A 17819-nucleotide genomic window follows, 5' to 3' on the forward strand; every position below is an offset into this window, starting at 1 on the left:
AATACTATCACAATATACCAACTTTGACCTGTCCTTTTTGACTTTTAGTTGGACATATGCATACTGGAGAGAACTTGAATGCCTACTAGACACTATCCTCGAGGGTCTAAGATCTCTCTGCACAAGGGTTTCGTTTAGCTGAAAACACTATCAATAATTTCCCCCCCACTCTTTATCTGTGCCTAAACCTAAACGTAGATTCCATGAAGAAAGCTTCTTTCTTAGAACTGCACACCTGTGGAACTCTCTTCCGTTTGCCTGCTTTCCAGTTGATTAAAATACAGTCATCTTCAAGTCCAACGTAAACAAGTTCTTGATGAGCCGTTCCTCTTAAGTAATCCAATTTGCCAAATTTACATTACTAACGATTACTACATTGTCTCAATGACTACTGTACACGCTAACCCTTATCCCCGAGTGGCCTCTGAGCCTTGATAAGTGATGACTTTGTTGTAAAAAAAAAAGAAAAAAAAAAAAGGACAACCTCACGTTAGGATACTTTTCCTTACAAGTAAACCCTGACTATAATGATCAATTATTAAAGTTAAGAATGAATCAAATAAAAACATACCTTGTTTTAAAATAGATTTCAGACTGTAGACTTTATACTGGATGACAATTTCGAAAAGAAGAGACACATTAGCAGACTTTTTCCTGTTAAAACACGCAGACATAGAGGCACGTCTGCACGCTTTATTTACATTTTGACAACAGACTGAATGTACACGTATAAAACAACGAAAAAGAAAATGCTCCTTATGCCATTGACAATAAGGTAAAAGTTGGAAAATACAGTTCAATGTGAAAAACTTTTCATAGTATTTTATACAATCCAAGGAAGATCACTTGTAACAGATTTCAACAGCCTAAATATTCTAAATGTCATCGTAGTCGAACCCCAAATAAGATCTTGTATAGCTAACCCGCATTGGCTTTTACAAGAAATGGTGCACATTCGCCAAGTAACGTTACCTCAATTAACAGCATAAAAGTGGATACTCCACCAGACTAGATTAATTCTAATCCTGGAATTCAGTAAGATTACAAGAAAGAAATACTATAACATATTTAAATGGTCAATTGAGGAGAGAAGAATAAAGTTCTCAACTTTTTTACGAACTCATTGTTTGAAATGTAAAGGAGAACTAACATGGAATATTCAAATATTTATGTATCTCATATAGATTAGATCAAGTGTTGGTTATTTATGTATCTCATATAGATTAGATCAAGTGTTGGTTATTTCCTGATCTCATAGATTAGATCAAGTGTTGGTTATTTATGTATTTCATATAGATTAGATCAAATGTTGGTTATTTCCTGATCTCATAGATTAGATCAAGTGTTGGTTATTTATGTATCTCATATAGATTAGATCAAGTGTTGGTTATTTATGTATCTCATATAGATTAGATCAAATGTTGGTTATTTATGTATTTCATATAGATTAGATCAAGTGTTGGTTATTTATGTATCTCATATAGATTAGATCAAGTGTTGGTTATTTATGTATCTCATATAGATTAGATCAAATGTTGGTTATTTATGTATTTCATATAGATTAGATCAAGTGTTGGTTATTTATGTATTTCATATAGATTAGATCAAATGTTGGTTATTTCCTGATCTCATAGATTAGATCAAGTGTTGGTTATTTATGTATTTCATATAGATTAGATCAAATGTTGGTTATTTCCTGATCTCAGAGATTAGATCAAGTGTTGGTTGTTTATGTATCACATATAGATTAGATCAAATGTTGGTTATTTATGTATTTCATATAGATTAGATCAAGTGTTGGTTATTTCATGATCTCATAGATTAGATCAAGTGTTGGTTATTTATGTATCTCATATAGATTAGATCAAGTGTTGGTTATTTATGTATCTCATATAGATTAGATCAAGTGTTGGTTATTTATGTATCTCATATAGATTAGATCAAATGTTGGTTATTTATGTATTTCATATAGATTAGATCAAGTGTTGGTTATTTATGTATCTCATATAGATTAGATCAAGTGTTGGTTATTTATGTATCTCATATAGATTAGATCAAATGTTGGTTATTTATGTATCTCATATAGATTAGATCAAGTGTTGGTTGTTTATGTATCTCATATAGATTAGATCAAATGTTGGTTATTTATGTATTTCATATAGATTAGATCAAGTGTTGGTTGTTTATGTATCTCATATAGATTAGATCAAGTGTTGGTTATTTATGTATCTCATATAGATTAGATCAAGTGTTGGTTGTTTATGTATCTTATATAGATTAGATCAAATGTTGGTTGTTTATGTATCTAATATAGATTAGATGAAGTGTTGGTTATTTCGTGATCTCATAGATTAGATCAAGTGTTGGTTATTTATGTATCTAATATAGATTAGATCAAGTGTTGGTTATTTATGTATCTCATATAGATTAGATCAAGTGTTGGTTGTTTTATGTATCTAATATAGATTAGATCAAGTGTTGGTTATTTCGTGATCTCAGATTAGATCAAGTGTTGGTTATTTATGTATTTCATATAGATTAGATCAAGTGTTGGTTATTTATGTATCTCATATAGATTAGATCAAGTGTTGGTTGTTTATGTATCTTATATAGATTAGATCAAGTGTTGGTTATTTATGTATCTCATATAGATTAGATCAAGTGTTGGTTATTTATGTATTTCATATAGATTATATCAAGTGTTGGTTATTTATGTATTTCATATAGATTAGATCAAGTGTTGGTTATTTATGTATCTCATAGTTGTCTGTTCATTCCATTTTATTTCAATCAATGTTCTCTTCCTGGAACCAACATGATCTAATCTATTTGAAATACATAAATGACCAACACTTGATCTAATCTATATGAAATACATAAATAACCAACACTTGATCTAATCTATATGAGATACATAAATAACCAACACTTGATCTAATCTATATGAGATACATAAATAACCAACACTTGATCTAATCTATATGAGATACATAAATAACCAACATTTGATCTAATCTATATGAAATACATAAATAACCAACACTTGATCTAATCTATATGAGATACATAAATAACCAACACTTGATCTAATCTATATGAGATACATAAATAACCAACACTTGATCTAATCTATATGAGATACATAAATAACCAACACTTGATCTAATCTATATGAGATACATAAATAACCAACACTTGATCTAATCTATATGAGATACATAAATAACCAACACTTGATCTAATCTATATGAGATACATAAATAACCAACACTTGATCTAATCTATATGAAATACATAAATAACCAACATTTGATCTAATCTATATGAAATACATAAATAACCAACACTTGATCTAATCTATATGAAATACATAAATAACCAACACTTGATCTAATCCATCAAATTATCGCCCCATTAGCCTCCTCCCAAGTTTTGCCAAAATATTTGAGACCATAATTAACCATGCTCTAGTCCATCATCTTACAGATGCTAAACTACTGACTGACAAACAATATGGATTTAGACAAGCCCGTTCCACAGCAGACATCCTAACTGTGATCTCTGAACATATATACCATTCACTGGACAAAGCGGGGGAGGGTAGAGCGGTAGCTCTAGATATATCTAAGGCTTTTGACAGGGTATGGCATGAGGGTCTCCTCAGTAAAATCAGATCATACGGTATCACTGGTAGAATACTTAACATAATTAAATCCTTCTTAGATAAGAGAAAAATCCAGGTTGTCCTCGACGGTCGTACATCTAAACAATATGATATAAATGCGGGGGTGCCCCAGGGTTCTATCCTTGGACCTCTATTGTTCCTGATATTCATAAATGACCTCCCCGACAACATTGCCTCCGAGATGGGTATATATGCTGATGACACTACACTCTATGGCAGACACGACAGGAAGACGAATGAACACATTTCTAAAGAAATGGCAGAAACACTAGAGGAAGACCTCCAATCTGTAGTGGAATGGGGACAAAAGTGGTTGGTCGCGTTCAATGCTGCCAAGACTAAACTAGTTTCATTCAATAATTACAAGAAACCCTCTCTACCACCCATAGTAATGGCCAACGACTCTTTATCTGAGAGTCCATCTTTCAAACTCCTTGGCCCAACGTTCACAGGAAACATGAGTTGGAACAATTACATTGAAGGCATTGCCAGGGCCGCTGCAAGAAAGGTGGGCTCTCTCTACCGTGCTAGAAAACTACTAACACCCGAAAGTATCCTGTACCTCTATAAGGCCACCATTCGCCCATGTATGGAGTATTGCTGCCACATCTGGGCTGGTGCATCTGCTACTAGTCTCTCGCTCCATGAAAAGGTTCAAAAGAGAGTCGCAAACCTGATAGGCCCTGAACTGGCATCTAAGCTTCAGCCTCTGTCCCATCGACGAAATGTTGCATCCCTCTGCCTTTTCTACAAGTATTTTAGTAGTGAATGCTCTGACGAACTGCAATCACTTGTGCCCCCACGACGTGAGCACCCTCGACAAACCCGACAGGCTGCTAAATCCCACCCCCACACTGTAGAGATCCCTAGATGTAAAAGATCTTTTTACTCCAACAGATTCTTCCCCAGAACCGCTAGACTCTGGAATTCCATTCCAGGTCCCTGCTTCCCCAACAGTACTGACGTGCAGAAGTTCAAGTGTAACGTGAACCGACACCTTGCTGCCCAAATCCCTACATAGTACCCCAGTAGTTGTTGCCCCTGATAGTAGCCCCCAACACCAAAGTGGCAATTTGCCTTGTTTGGGGTGAAAATGTAATAAAAAAAAATCTATATGAGATACATAAACAACCAACTTGATCTAATCTATATGAAATACATAAACAACCAACTTGATCTAATCTATATGAAATACATAAATAATAGATCAAGTGTTGGTTATTTATGTATTTCATATAGATTAGATCAAGTGTTGGTTATTTATGTATTTCATATAGATTAGATCAAGTGTTGGTTATTTATGTATTTCATATAGATTAGATCAAGTGTTGGTTATTTATGTATCTCATATAGATTAGATCAAGTGTTGGTTATTTATGTATCTCATATAGATTAGATCAAGTGTTGGTTATTTATGTATCTCATATAGATTAGATCAAGTGTTGGTTGTTTATGTATCTTATATAGATTAGATCAAGTGTTGGTTATTTATGTATTTCATATAGATTAGATCAAATGTTGGTTATTTATGTATTTCATATAGATTAGATCAAGTTGGTTGTTTATGTATTTCATATAGATTAGATCAAGTGTTGGTTGTTTATGTATTTCATATAGATTAGATCAAGTGTTGGTTATTTATGTATTTCATATAGATTAGATCAAGTGTTGGTTATTTATGAATCTCATATAGATTAGATCAAGTTGGTTATTTATGTATCTCATATAGATTAGATCAAGTGTTGGTTATTTATGTATTTCATATAGATTAGATCAAGTGTTGGTTGTTTATGTATTTCATATAGATTAGATCAAATGTTGGTTGTTTATGTATTTCATATAGATTAGATCAAGTGTTGGTTATTTATGTATCTCATATAGATTAGATCAAGTGTTGGTTGTTTATGTATTTCATATAGATTAGATCAAATGTTGGTTATTTATGTATCTCATATAGATTAGATCAAGTGTTGGTTATTTATGTATCTCATATAGATTAGATCAAGTGTTGGTTATTTATGTGTCTCATATAGATTAGATCAAGTGTTGGTTGTTTATGTATCTCATATAGATTAGATCAAGTGTTGGTTATTTATGTATCTAATATAGATTAGATCAAGTGTTGGTTGTTTATGTATCTTATATAGATTAGATCAAGTGTTGGTTCCAGGAAGAGAACATTGATTGAAATAAAATGGAATAAACAGACAACTACCCTGAAGATCACAGATAACATGTAAATAATTGTTATATTTTGGTTATTGACTGTTATACATATTGTAATGTGGTGGGCGGCTTTTAGAAATTGGGTACTCCTACAGTTTTTGAACCGATAATAACTCAACAACTGTTGAACTGTTTCCTCTGCAACGTTTTTGTATCTCTCAACAATCTTTTAAAAAAAGATGCAACAGTCTCATATTATTTGGCGTTTTCAAACTACTGTTCTTGCCTTGAATATTATTTTCACAATGTTTTGGTCGATATAACTTCCAACCTTATTCAGATGTATCTTGTTAAGCTCAGGAATTTGCACAGAACTTTAAACGGAACCCTTTCTTTAATCCGTGGGGGGGTGGGGATTTAGCAGGCACTCATTCTGTTAGCCATGCAATAGAAAAAAAAAAATAGAAACTGTGGCACTAATCCTAGACGGATTTAACCAGCTTCTCCTGAAGGAGGAAGTTCCATGGGAGTATGAAATTCATAAGCAGTCCCCAGTCGCATGATCATGACTGAGTAGAAGTCCAAAGTAATTCGCCATTGTATTTTGAGTGTTGACAGCACTGAGGATTGAACCTTCAAACTCCAGAAGAGTGTAACTTTTACAACTGAATTGTATCGTCAACTCCCTCTTGGTTATTTAATGTCAAATCGAGTTTTTATGCTTCAAGTTCTTTATATCTGTAAATATTCATTCATCATGTTTGGCTTTCGTATATTTATTATTCGGCATAATTCACATTGACACCAGTTCCCATCAGATCACCAAAGTTAAGCAACATTGAGCCTGGTCAGTACTAAAATGGGTGACCATTTAGGAATTCCAGGTGCTGTATGTGCTCTTCATTCATCTCAGCATTGTTTCCAGACATCTAGCACTTCTCCTAGCCACCAGATTCAAACAGTGCCGATTCAAGAGGTGTGGTTGGAGATTGCGCAACCCTTGCCTCACAATTACATGTACAACTACCCTTACAGGGGGTATCCATTGTCTCTTGAGACTGAACGAAGGGATTGCAGGTTTGGTTTGGTTCTTTTGTAGGGAAAAATTGCTGGGTTTTTTTAGTTTTAGTTGATTGGTTGGTTGTTTTTGTTTTACGGCATATCAACCCTTTTCAGGTTATTTTCATGTTGAATCCAGTGATTTTTGAAGAAAATGTTTTTAATAGAATATTTTTGGGTTTTTTTCAAGCCGGTTTCTATTTAACCTATACTTGGTACTACCACTCCGGGTCAGAGTGGCCCTGGGAGCAATGGCAATTAAATGGTGGTTCCACACTTCCCAAAGCCCGCAAGCTGGGACCTCACCATCAGATATAGTTTAAGGTCATATCTAAGACTTTTTTTTAGTTTTGCAGAACATGAATGAGTTTTGCAAAATGAAAGGCAAAAACAATAACATCAATGCTCGGTGCATTTAGGTCAGAAGGCTGATATCTTCAGCCAGCCTGATCTGGTAGCAGCAAGATCAGTGAGTTTATTGAAAATATTTTTTAGATAAAACCCACTCATACTTACATATTTTCTGTTCCTCGCTTTCCAATTTTAACTTTTCTGAAAACAAAAAAAAGAAAAAACAAAATGATAGATTTGTTTTTTTGTTTCGACTCATAATCGTGAATACAGACTGTTTTCTTCTGTCGAGGATTGGAACTATTTTAATGAATGAGCTGAATTACTACACGTGATATGTTCTCTTTTCCTTCTACATAATGTAGCTATGTCATCTCGCTCTAACGTGCGTGTGGGTATGTTCTAATGGCCTCTATGTGATCATCTCATGTACGTGTCGTTTCTCAGGCTCAACCGCATACATCCTTTCCCATTTCATTATATATGCAAGTCTTATATACAGTTTATATGCATTTATACAGTCGGGTGTGTATACGTGGGCAAGCTCCTTTAAGGATCCTTAAGTTGTATATTTACTTATTGTAGTTCTTAACTGTGCGTGTGTGCATATATACGTGTTAAGTGTTCACCATACCTTTTTTTAATGTCTTCTTTAAATGTACTCGATATTCTTGGTTGTTTATCACGATGTCTCACCCACAAATAGCGACCTCCAACCTTCAACGTAACAGCCTCTACGAAATATTGAACATGCTTTCTACGGATTGGTAACCCCGATCACAATAAGGTGATGTCATTAGTTTTAGGTTGGACATAGCAATATATATATATATACATATAATATATATTGTAGGAAAAATTGTAACTTACAAGGATAGTGTGTGTGTATGTATGTGTACTTTGTAGGGTTCGGTCACTTGAAAAAAAAAAAAAATGGCGACTCACAATTGCTTTTATACTTAACGATCATGCGTGAGGAACACAAACTCTTGCCGTCTCTATGCAAATGAGACCATACCAGATGCATAAAAGGAACCAGTGCAATAGACTGTTGAAGCTGATTAGAAAAATCATGGACAGAAAAGATAAAAAATTTATTGAAACTGATTTCAAACTAGATAGACATATCATAATCTTTATATATATATGAAAAAGATTTTGTCTGTCTGTCTGTGTGAGGAATAGTCTCTACCAAACTATTATGTCAATATTTGGTCTACAGACTTGAAACTTGAATTCCAGGTGATTTGGACCTGTGAAATAAATTCGATTTGATTTTTTAGCCAGTAAAAATAGCTGCTAATGGGTCAAAATATATTTGTTCTATATTTCGCGGTATCACGTGGCAAACTCTGCGGCTGCTTTTCCAATTTTCAACACTCTTCCGCTGTCTTCTCTTGAAAAAGGACTAATAGGTCTGAAATATATTGAGATTTATAACACCATTGAATACAACAGAAAAAAAAAAAAAAAATTACTGTTTAGAGTTAAAATTTGTGTGAAAAAGAAAAAACAAACAACAAAAAAAAGAAATTTATTTCTTTTGTTTTCATTTAATTTTACTCTATATAAAAAAAAAATCTCGCATTGTTCTTGGCTTTTAATTTTACCTTATAATTTTCTTCAACAATGCTTCAAGCAAACTACAATCTACTTATATATATATATATATATGATAATCTTACAGAATTTGTCCCGGATCTTTGGGATTTTCTGTCAATTATGGTTCAATTATGGACTGGCAGTCACCGGATTAAGCTAAGCAAAGTAACAGATGCAGACCAATTTCAAAACAAACCAGAAAAAAATAGATATACAACAAATAAAAAATGACAAAAATCTATAGTAAATTTATTGAATATAGATTTTTTTTTTTTCAAGAAAAGTTGCATTTTGTGTTTATTCGCTTTTATTATTTTCTTTTGCAATTTTTTTTATCAACAAAAGTTTTTTTTCTCCAAAAATTTTTGGAACCATAAATTGTTAGGTGAAAGTACAGTTAGTTTTCAAGAAAACTTAAATTTTTGTTTTTTAAAGAAAATTGGCAGTGAACGGAGTTTTCTGTTTTGTAAATAGAAGTTGTTTTTCTTATAAGAAAAGAGGAATTATTATTGTTAAGTGAAAGTACAGAAAGTTTTTTTTTCAAGAAAATTTGTAAATTATTTATTGTCAACAAATGTTAAAAAATAAACAGAAAAAATATCACCCCGCCCTCTTCACCCCCAAAATAATTAAAAAATTAAATTTTTCATACGAAAAACAACAAAAAATAATGTTGATTTAGTTTTTCAACATTTGAACAACGCTCGCCTTAATCCAGTGATTGTCGGTCGAGCCCAAGCCATAATTGACGGAAAATCCTGAAGATCAGGGTCAAATTCTGCAAGAGTACCATAAATATATATATATATATATATATATATATATATATATATATATATATATATATGCACACACACACATCTAACTTTACATATAGACAGACAATAAAATTATGGAGTAATATTGCAATGTGATGGAAATGAAGGAAAAGTCAACAATTATTTATATATTCATCAATGTTTTGTCTTTATTTATTTTATCTTGAAAAAGTCCTGAAATAAAAGATGAAACGTTCATGAATATATAATTATTGGTTTTCATTTTCCACAACCAAAAGAAATAGATGTTTATCATTAACTTGTTGCACTTGAATGTAGAGAAAGCATTTAGTTTTTAATTTTTTATTTGCTTGCACATTTTTTAACTTAAGGTAGACAACTCTTATTATATTCTTCAATATAAAAATGAGTTATAGCTTTTGCTGATTTTTATTTTAAGGTGATTATTCAAAAATGTTTCATAATATGAGTTATCTTATATAGTTTTTACTCTAGTTCACCTCAAAGCAAGACATTTCCACCTGGACATAAAAGGGGTACTATTTGAGATTATGTGTAACAGGGGACTGTGGAGTGAGTTGAGTAGCAAGATGTATGTTCACATTTAAATATCTGCATGGCAGTACAACCAGAGAAGCGGGAAACAGGGAGGGAATTCCAAAGTCTAGCAGTCTGATGGAAGAAACTGTTAGGGTAGAAGACTTTCTAGCATCTAGGGAGCTCAACAATGAAGAAGGGCATAATTTTTTTTTTTTTTTTTTTTTTTACATAGGAATAACCACTTATCAAGGCCCAGAGGCCATTCGAGGATAAGGGTTATAATTTTGATGCATGATGTGTATATACCCGTAACGAAACGAAAATATTGTATTCCAAAAATCACGTGAATTGCTCAAATAGTTTTATTTTTATAAAGGAAATCATTTTTAAGTGATTAATGGAAATTTGTAGACATTACAACATAAATCTCGCAAGTCTGAATTATTGCTGAGTTATCTCTCTTGTTTTTTTTTTTTTTAGCCTTATTTTTTTCAAAATGGTCACTCTTGGTTACTCATAAAATTTGATTTTCATATTTAAAAACAAACCAAGCATGTGGGATCCCCTTCCACGAGTGAAAAATTTACTTTCACTGACTATTGATGTTTGTGCAAAATTTTAAAAAAATCCAAAATGTCGTTATTAAAAAAAATGGGAGAAAATTAAAAGATGTATGATTTGGGGGGCAATTTTACCCCTATAATACCTCCTAGGGTATTAGGGGTAAAATTGATAAGATATAAGACTATCTATATAAGAGATATCCTGGAAAATCCATTCTGACAAAAATTTAGTTTCACCATGACTAATGTTTGTGCTAAATTTTTAAAAAATTCAAGGCATGATTATTGAGAAAAGTGTGAACGAACGAATTGAATGGGAGTGAATTACTAGGTCTTATCCCTCTTTTGTCAGGGGACCAATAAAACTACTTGATTGATTTACGTGATTTTTTTATGTCCGATATTTTCATTTTGTACATCACAGATTTTTCTTCAGTTTTTTTTTTTTTTTTTTTTTTTAGCGGGTGAATTCTGGAGAAGTACCCAATTTGTTTTTAAAGATAAATTAAATTCATCTTAAGAATTTGTTTCCTATTTTTAAGAGAGACTCTGCCAAAAACAATGCTTACTGTATTCCGTCTGCTGCCACGCCAAACTGGCACAGAGTAAGGCCAAAGTTTTTCCACTCCCAGTTGGACTTTCCAAAAGACAATTCTGTCTTCTGTCTAATCCTCGCAAAATCTACAAATGAAAAGAAAAAAAAACAGAAAAAGAAAATTTTTTACTCAAATTATAAATTAGGGTGTGTAAATTACAGTCCGCAGGTGACATCTAACTTATTAGTCTTTAAAATCTGGTCTATTACAGTAGACCAGATTTTAAAGACATATGTTAATCTACAGATTAACAGAATTGCTCGAATTAAATAAATATAAGCTTTTATTGTGTTATTACTGGATGTTATGGTCCCAGGCACATTAAGGATTATCTTAGTATTACAGAACACTATTACTATATGGGCATCTTACAGAGAAACTAAAACTAGGTTTGACTGCAAAACCTTAGGCATTTTAGCAAACAACACAATACATAGACTACTAAACATAGCAACAGCTTATAAACACAGTAGCACAAATTTTTTTTCTTTTTTTTTTTTTTTTACACAGTGATCACAACTTATCAAGGCCCGGAAGCCACTCAGGGATAAGGGTTATTGCAAGTACATTACGTTAGTGTGGAGATTTGATGAAGTGTTTACTTAAGGGGGCGGTTCATTAGGAATTTGTTAACGTTGGACTTAAAGACATCCAAGTTGTAGTCCGGTGGGAAGCAGGCAGACGGAACAGAGTTCCACAGGCGTGCAGTTCTAAGAAAGAAGCTTTGTTCATGGAATCCGCGTTTTGATTTAGGCACAGATATAGAGTGGGGGAAATTTTTCACAGTGGATTCAGCTAGACGGGTGTTTTTTGTGAAAGATTGGCGAGGGGGGACCAGAGATTGGAGTTCAGACCAGCACCTGCCATGGAAATAACGATAAAACAAGGATAGGCTTGCAACGTCTCTTCTGTGGGAGAGAGGTTGCAGGGTAGAGAAAAGGGCATCCCCCACTAAGCCACGAAGTCTATTTTGTACTCTGTCAAGGCAGGATAGGCTGTTTTTAGCAGCTCCTGCCCAGATATGGCAACAGTATTCCATCCTTGGACGTACTTGGCTTTTATATAGATAGAGAATTGCATCAGTAGTGAGATATCTTCTGGAGCGGTAGAAGGATCCCACCATCTTTCCAGCGACCTTGGCAACAGACTTGATGTACATGTTCCATTTCAGATCAGGAGTAAAGGTCAAACCCAGAAGCTTGTCAAAACACGGGGCCTCTCCCAAACGAGAGCCATCCATCACAATTGATGCCAGATGGGGATCAGAGCGTTGATGATGTAAGGATAGGAGTTTGGTTTTGGATGCATTAAAGGTAACCAGCCACATCTTCCCCCACTGAACCACGCGCTCGAGATCAGAGGAGAGAGAATCAGAGAGAACTTTGTCATTTACAGCCTTTGATGTGTTGCCGTAGATGGTCGTGTCATCAGCATAGATGTCAACAAATGATTTAAGTATGTGTTTAGGGAGGTCATTGATGTAGATCAGGAAGAGAGTTGGCCCAGGATTGACCCCTGAGGGACTCCAGCATTTATATTGCAGGCCTCTGATTTTTGTCCATCTACCACTACTTTTATGAGCATATCGGAGAGAAATGATTTAATGATTGAGAAAACATTTCCAGTTATACCGTAGCTGGAAATCTTGACCCTTATGCCATACCTTGTCGAAGGCCTTTGATATGTCAAGAGCAATTGCCCTAGAAAGGAAGCCTTTGTCAAGAGATTCACTAATCCTGTGAGATATAACAGTCAGCACATCTGCGGTAGATCTTGCAGAGTGGAAACCATATTGTGTGTCACTAAGAAGGTTGCTTCTGCTGAGGTGGTTGACTATTTCTCTATTTAATATGGATTCCAGCAACTTACTCATAACACACAGGAGACTTATTGGTCTGTACTGAGAGGGAGATGACTTATCACCTGAATTCTTAAATACAAGGAAAACTGATGAGGTCTTCAAGTTTACACACAATGAAGTGTGTAAATATCTCCATTGGGTGATTTGTAAAAAGTTGAATATCAAATGTAGCAGAAAGTCCTGGGAACATATACCAACAAGTGAAGTATGCATGGTCTCTCGTGAGTGCACAGTGAACAAGGCATAAAAAAATGAATAAGTATAGCACTTTACCCCCATTTAGCCCTGAAAGTCCTCAGGGGACATCAAATCCTGGTGAAAATGAACGAACAGTGCAATTTTAGGACCTCACATATGTAAATTTGAGTTCTGCACCATGAAAAAAAAGAAATGACTAAGTCCATCATTTGCCCCCCTTCCCCTTTTAGCCCCAAAAGTCCCCAAGGCCTTAACATATTTAAGTTTGAGTTCAACACCATGCAAAACTGCTAAATAGACATACACAGAAAATTTTGGACAAATATGGTAAAATAGTTCCAAAAATGGAGTGTTTTTATTAGCCCTAAAAGAGCCCTTGGGACACACCCAAGAGTTATCGCGAAGTATAAACAAACAAAATTATATAGAAAAGTTACAACTTTTCAGAAAGTTTTATAAAAATCCAAGGTATCAATTTTTTTTAATAAACACAAAAGTGTCAATTTTAGCCATTTTAACCCAAAAGGACTATCTTGGGGGGAAACTGGAGTTTTCCCGGAAAACATGTTGTTACATTTTTACTCATATCATGTTTAATGTTTGTGCAAAATTTCAGAAAATTCCAAGGCGTAGTTATTGAGAAAAGTCTGGACAGACGAATAGACAAACGGACAAGAGTGAATTTACAGGTCCACTCTCTTTTTGTCAGTGGGACAAAAAAGAACAGTTGAAAATAAGTCATACACCATTCAGTATGACTCTACAATTCCTACAGCTATATACCTAGAAAACAGAGCTGCTAAACCTGACATAGTGATATGGGACAAGGAGAAAGAAGCAACCTTTGTAGAAGTTAGTGTCCCCAATGATGCTAGGTTAAATAGAGCTGAGAGAAAAACGATGAAATACCAAGGTCTTATATACAACATGAAAAGAAACTGGAATCTTAGGACGATCTTCATCATTCCAGTAATTACAGGAGCAACTGGACTCCTGAAAAAGTATTTAAAAACTATTTGGTAAATAAACAAAATAAATACAGACAATTGAACATAAAAGGACGGTTATAATCTTAAAAAAAAAACTCTTAGTTGGAATGTATGAGATAGCAGGTGAATGTCTGGTATCCAGTAGGATGCCTCATTCCCAGCTAGAACAAAATAAGAAAATTGGAAAAAAAAAAAAAAAGGATTATAGGCCAAAACGAAATCACCACGTAATCATTAACGTTGAAGGGAAAACAGGCTAAGCTTTTAAATTGGCTTTCATAGAGCAAATCCAATAGACTTTGCACCATTTGAGTAGCCAATCTTGGAACTCTCTCTAGATGCTGGATATCATATATTATATTTGGAACAAAGGCCTAGACACCATACTCTAACAGAGGGAAACAAAGAATGAGAAATATTTCAGGAGCGTGTTTACAGAAAGAACGTCATATGAGAAATAGAATGCACCTTGCTTTGTTAGCAGCTTGAATATTAGTATATTCAATTTAATTCAATTCAAACTTCAATTTATTTGACAAAAACAAAAAAACAATCGTGCTTCAATTGTTATATACGGAAAAGATGGTAGAAAATTACACAGAACAGGACACAATAGCTCGGCATCTGTTCAATTTCATCTTAAATTGTTGCATTATTCGTACATTTATTCTTTCATTTGGAAGTGTATTTCAAGTGATTCTGATTGAAAAAGCAGCACTCGTTCGGTTCAATTGAAATCGATGGTAAAATACATCTTTCTGGTGCCGGAATGAATAACAGGTTCTGAGCTATATCATAATTGATGACCATTGATGAAATTATAAGCTAAAACAAGCCACATAATCATTGACACTCAAAGGAGAAAAGGTGAAACTTTTTGGGTCAGCTTTCATAGAGCAGATCCAATAGATCCTGCACCGTTCAAGTAGCTAATCTTTGAAATCTCACTAAAAGCAGGATATCACATATTATATTTGGAACAAAGGCCTAGACACCATACTCTTACAGAGGGAGACATAAAGAGTGAGAAATATTTCAGGAGCGTGTTTACAGAAAAAACGTCATATGAGGAATAGGATACTCCTTGCTTTGTTAGCAACTTGAATGCAATGTTTAGATGACTTGGAGGATGAGTCACCTCTTTGAGCAATGTTCCAATCCAGTTTTTAAAAAAAAACTTTAGGATGACGTCATGTTCAAACTCTGGTATTGACATCATAAAATCTACTGTCGATTCAGTATATACTTTTTTTTGTCTTTTACCAAGGAGTTACCACTTATTAAGATCCAGAGGCCACTCAAGGATAAGGGTTAATAAGTATACGGCAGTTAATGGGAAAAAATTATAGTAATCGTTAGTAGTGAAAATTTGGTAAATTAGATTATTTATGGGATAGCTCATCAAAAACTTGTTTACTTTATACTTGAAGACAACCATATTGCAGTCAACTGGAAAGCAGGCAAACAGAAGAGAGTTCCACAGGCATGCAGTTCTAAGAAAAAAAGCTTTGTTCATGGAATTTACATTTAGGTTTAGGCACGGATAATGAGTGGGGGAAATTATTGATAAAGGTTTCAGCTAGACAAATTTTTTGTGAAAGTCTAGCAAGGGGAGACCATAAATTGAAGAACAGACGAGCATTTGCCATTAAAATAACGATAAAGCAGGCTCGCAACGTCTCTTCTGTAGGAAAGCAGTTTCCCCACTAGGCTACGAAGTCTATTTTGAACTTTTGTCAAGGCAGGATAAGGTGCTTCTAGCAGCTCCTGCCCAGATGTGGCAACAGTACACCATCCTAGGACGTACTTGGCTCTTATACAGGTAGAGAACTGCATCAGCAGTGTGATATCTACTGAAGCGGTAGAACGATCCCATCATTTTTCCGGCAGCTTTGGCAACGGATTTGATGTACGTGTTCCATTTCAAATCAGGAGTAAATGTCAGACCAAGAAGCTTGTCAAAACATGGAACCTCCCCAAGACAAGAGTCATTCATTTCAATTGATGCCAGATGGAGGTTCGAGAATTGATAATGGAAAGATAGAAGCTTGGTTTTAGATGCATTAAAATTAACCACCTATCCCTTTCCCCATTGCACCACGCACTCAAGATCAGAGAGATCATGGTCATTTTCAGCCTTTGAAGTGTTGCCATAGATGATAGTGTTGTTAGCATAAATGTCTACGAATGATTTTAGGATTTGATTTGGGAGATCATTGATGTAGATCAGGAAGAGAGTTGGGCCCAGGATGGACCCCTGAGGGACTCCAGCATTAATACTGTGTGCTACTGATTTCTGCTCATCCACCGCTTCTCTTATAAACCTATCAGAGAGGAACAATTTTATAATTGAGAATGCATTTCCAATTATACCATACCTGGATATCTTGTGTAGCAGACCTTACAGTACTACTAAATGTAAAAAGCTTCTTTCGGTCTTGACAGACTATGGATACCCACTGTAAGGGTGCTTGTGCATGAATTTTTTGTGGCAAGAGTTGCGCAATCTCTAACCACACCTCTCCTGAGTCAGTGTTGTTAAATACCAGTGGCAAGAGGTTCAGGCCGACTGGAAACAATGCTGAGATAAGCGGAGAGCACATATAGTGCCTAGAATTCTCAAATGGTCACCCATCTGGTACTAGCCAGACTCAACGTTGCTTAACTTCGGGAACCAGTGTGTCAACGTGATTATTTCGTATACACTACTAAATGTAATGTTCTATTATTGCACACACCTCCTCTATCAAAGATATTGAGCACTTACGGATTCAGCATATACCACTTACAATGTGTTGCACTTTATAATCGTACATACTGGCTCTATAAAGGATATTGATCACCTCCGATTCAGTTAATGCCATTGATCCTGTGTAATAATGCATTCTTGTTCTATCTGGTATATTGAGTAGTTTCAGATTCAGTATATATCCCTTACTAATAGTAATTTTATATCATTATACTTAATGGCTCTATCTAAGCTTCTGAGCATCATTTGTTTCAACATATACCACTTACTAAATGTAATGCCGTATTAGAATACATATATCACTTACTAAGGGTAATGCTATATTACAATACAGATTTCAAAGGTTATCACAACCGAGTATGGTAGTGGTGATAAGCTCCCTCCCTAAAAAAATGCCCTCATGGTGTGCGTTTCAAATAGCCTGTGACAACAAAGTCCAGCTCCTAGCCTTCTTGTGTGCTGTAGCTACTAAGCCCGGTGAAATTGTCTATACTAAGTGAGAGAAGGGGCAAAGGTGATTCACTGGCACCAGTCACTTGGGGGAGGTGAGGCTTGTCAACTTTGGATGGTAGCTAACCTAAGAGAAGCCAACTCAGATTCAGAACATTCACTGCCTTGCGGGATTAGCCAATCAGGGGAGAGGCTAAGGGAGTAAACCCTGACAGAAAATCTGGAGACAGA

The 17819-nt window shown here is 34.6% G+C and overlaps 1 protein-coding gene across 1 annotated transcript in view; it reads right to left on the reverse strand.

Moving 5' to 3' along the window:
- LOC145255589 (Fanconi anemia group J protein homolog) overlaps positions 1 to 17819 on the reverse strand; it is a 100407-nt gene that overhangs the window by 74197 nt on the left and 8391 nt on the right. The window contains exons 3-4 of the mRNA XM_080114067.1: positions 11315 to 11426; positions 7427 to 7462 (exon numbers count right to left, since the gene is read on the reverse strand). Coding sequence (XP_079970193.1) covers positions 7427 to 7462; positions 11315 to 11426 — 148 coding nt within the window. The remainder of the gene's footprint in view (positions 1 to 7426; positions 7463 to 11314; positions 11427 to 17819) is intronic.

Source organism: Euprymna scolopes, chromosome 31 (assembly GCF_053919585.1).
Source record: "Euprymna scolopes isolate OS-2025 chromosome 31, ASM5391958v1, whole genome shotgun sequence".
In the NCBI taxonomy this organism is placed as follows: Eukaryota; Metazoa; Mollusca; class Cephalopoda; order Sepiida; family Sepiolidae; genus Euprymna; species Euprymna scolopes.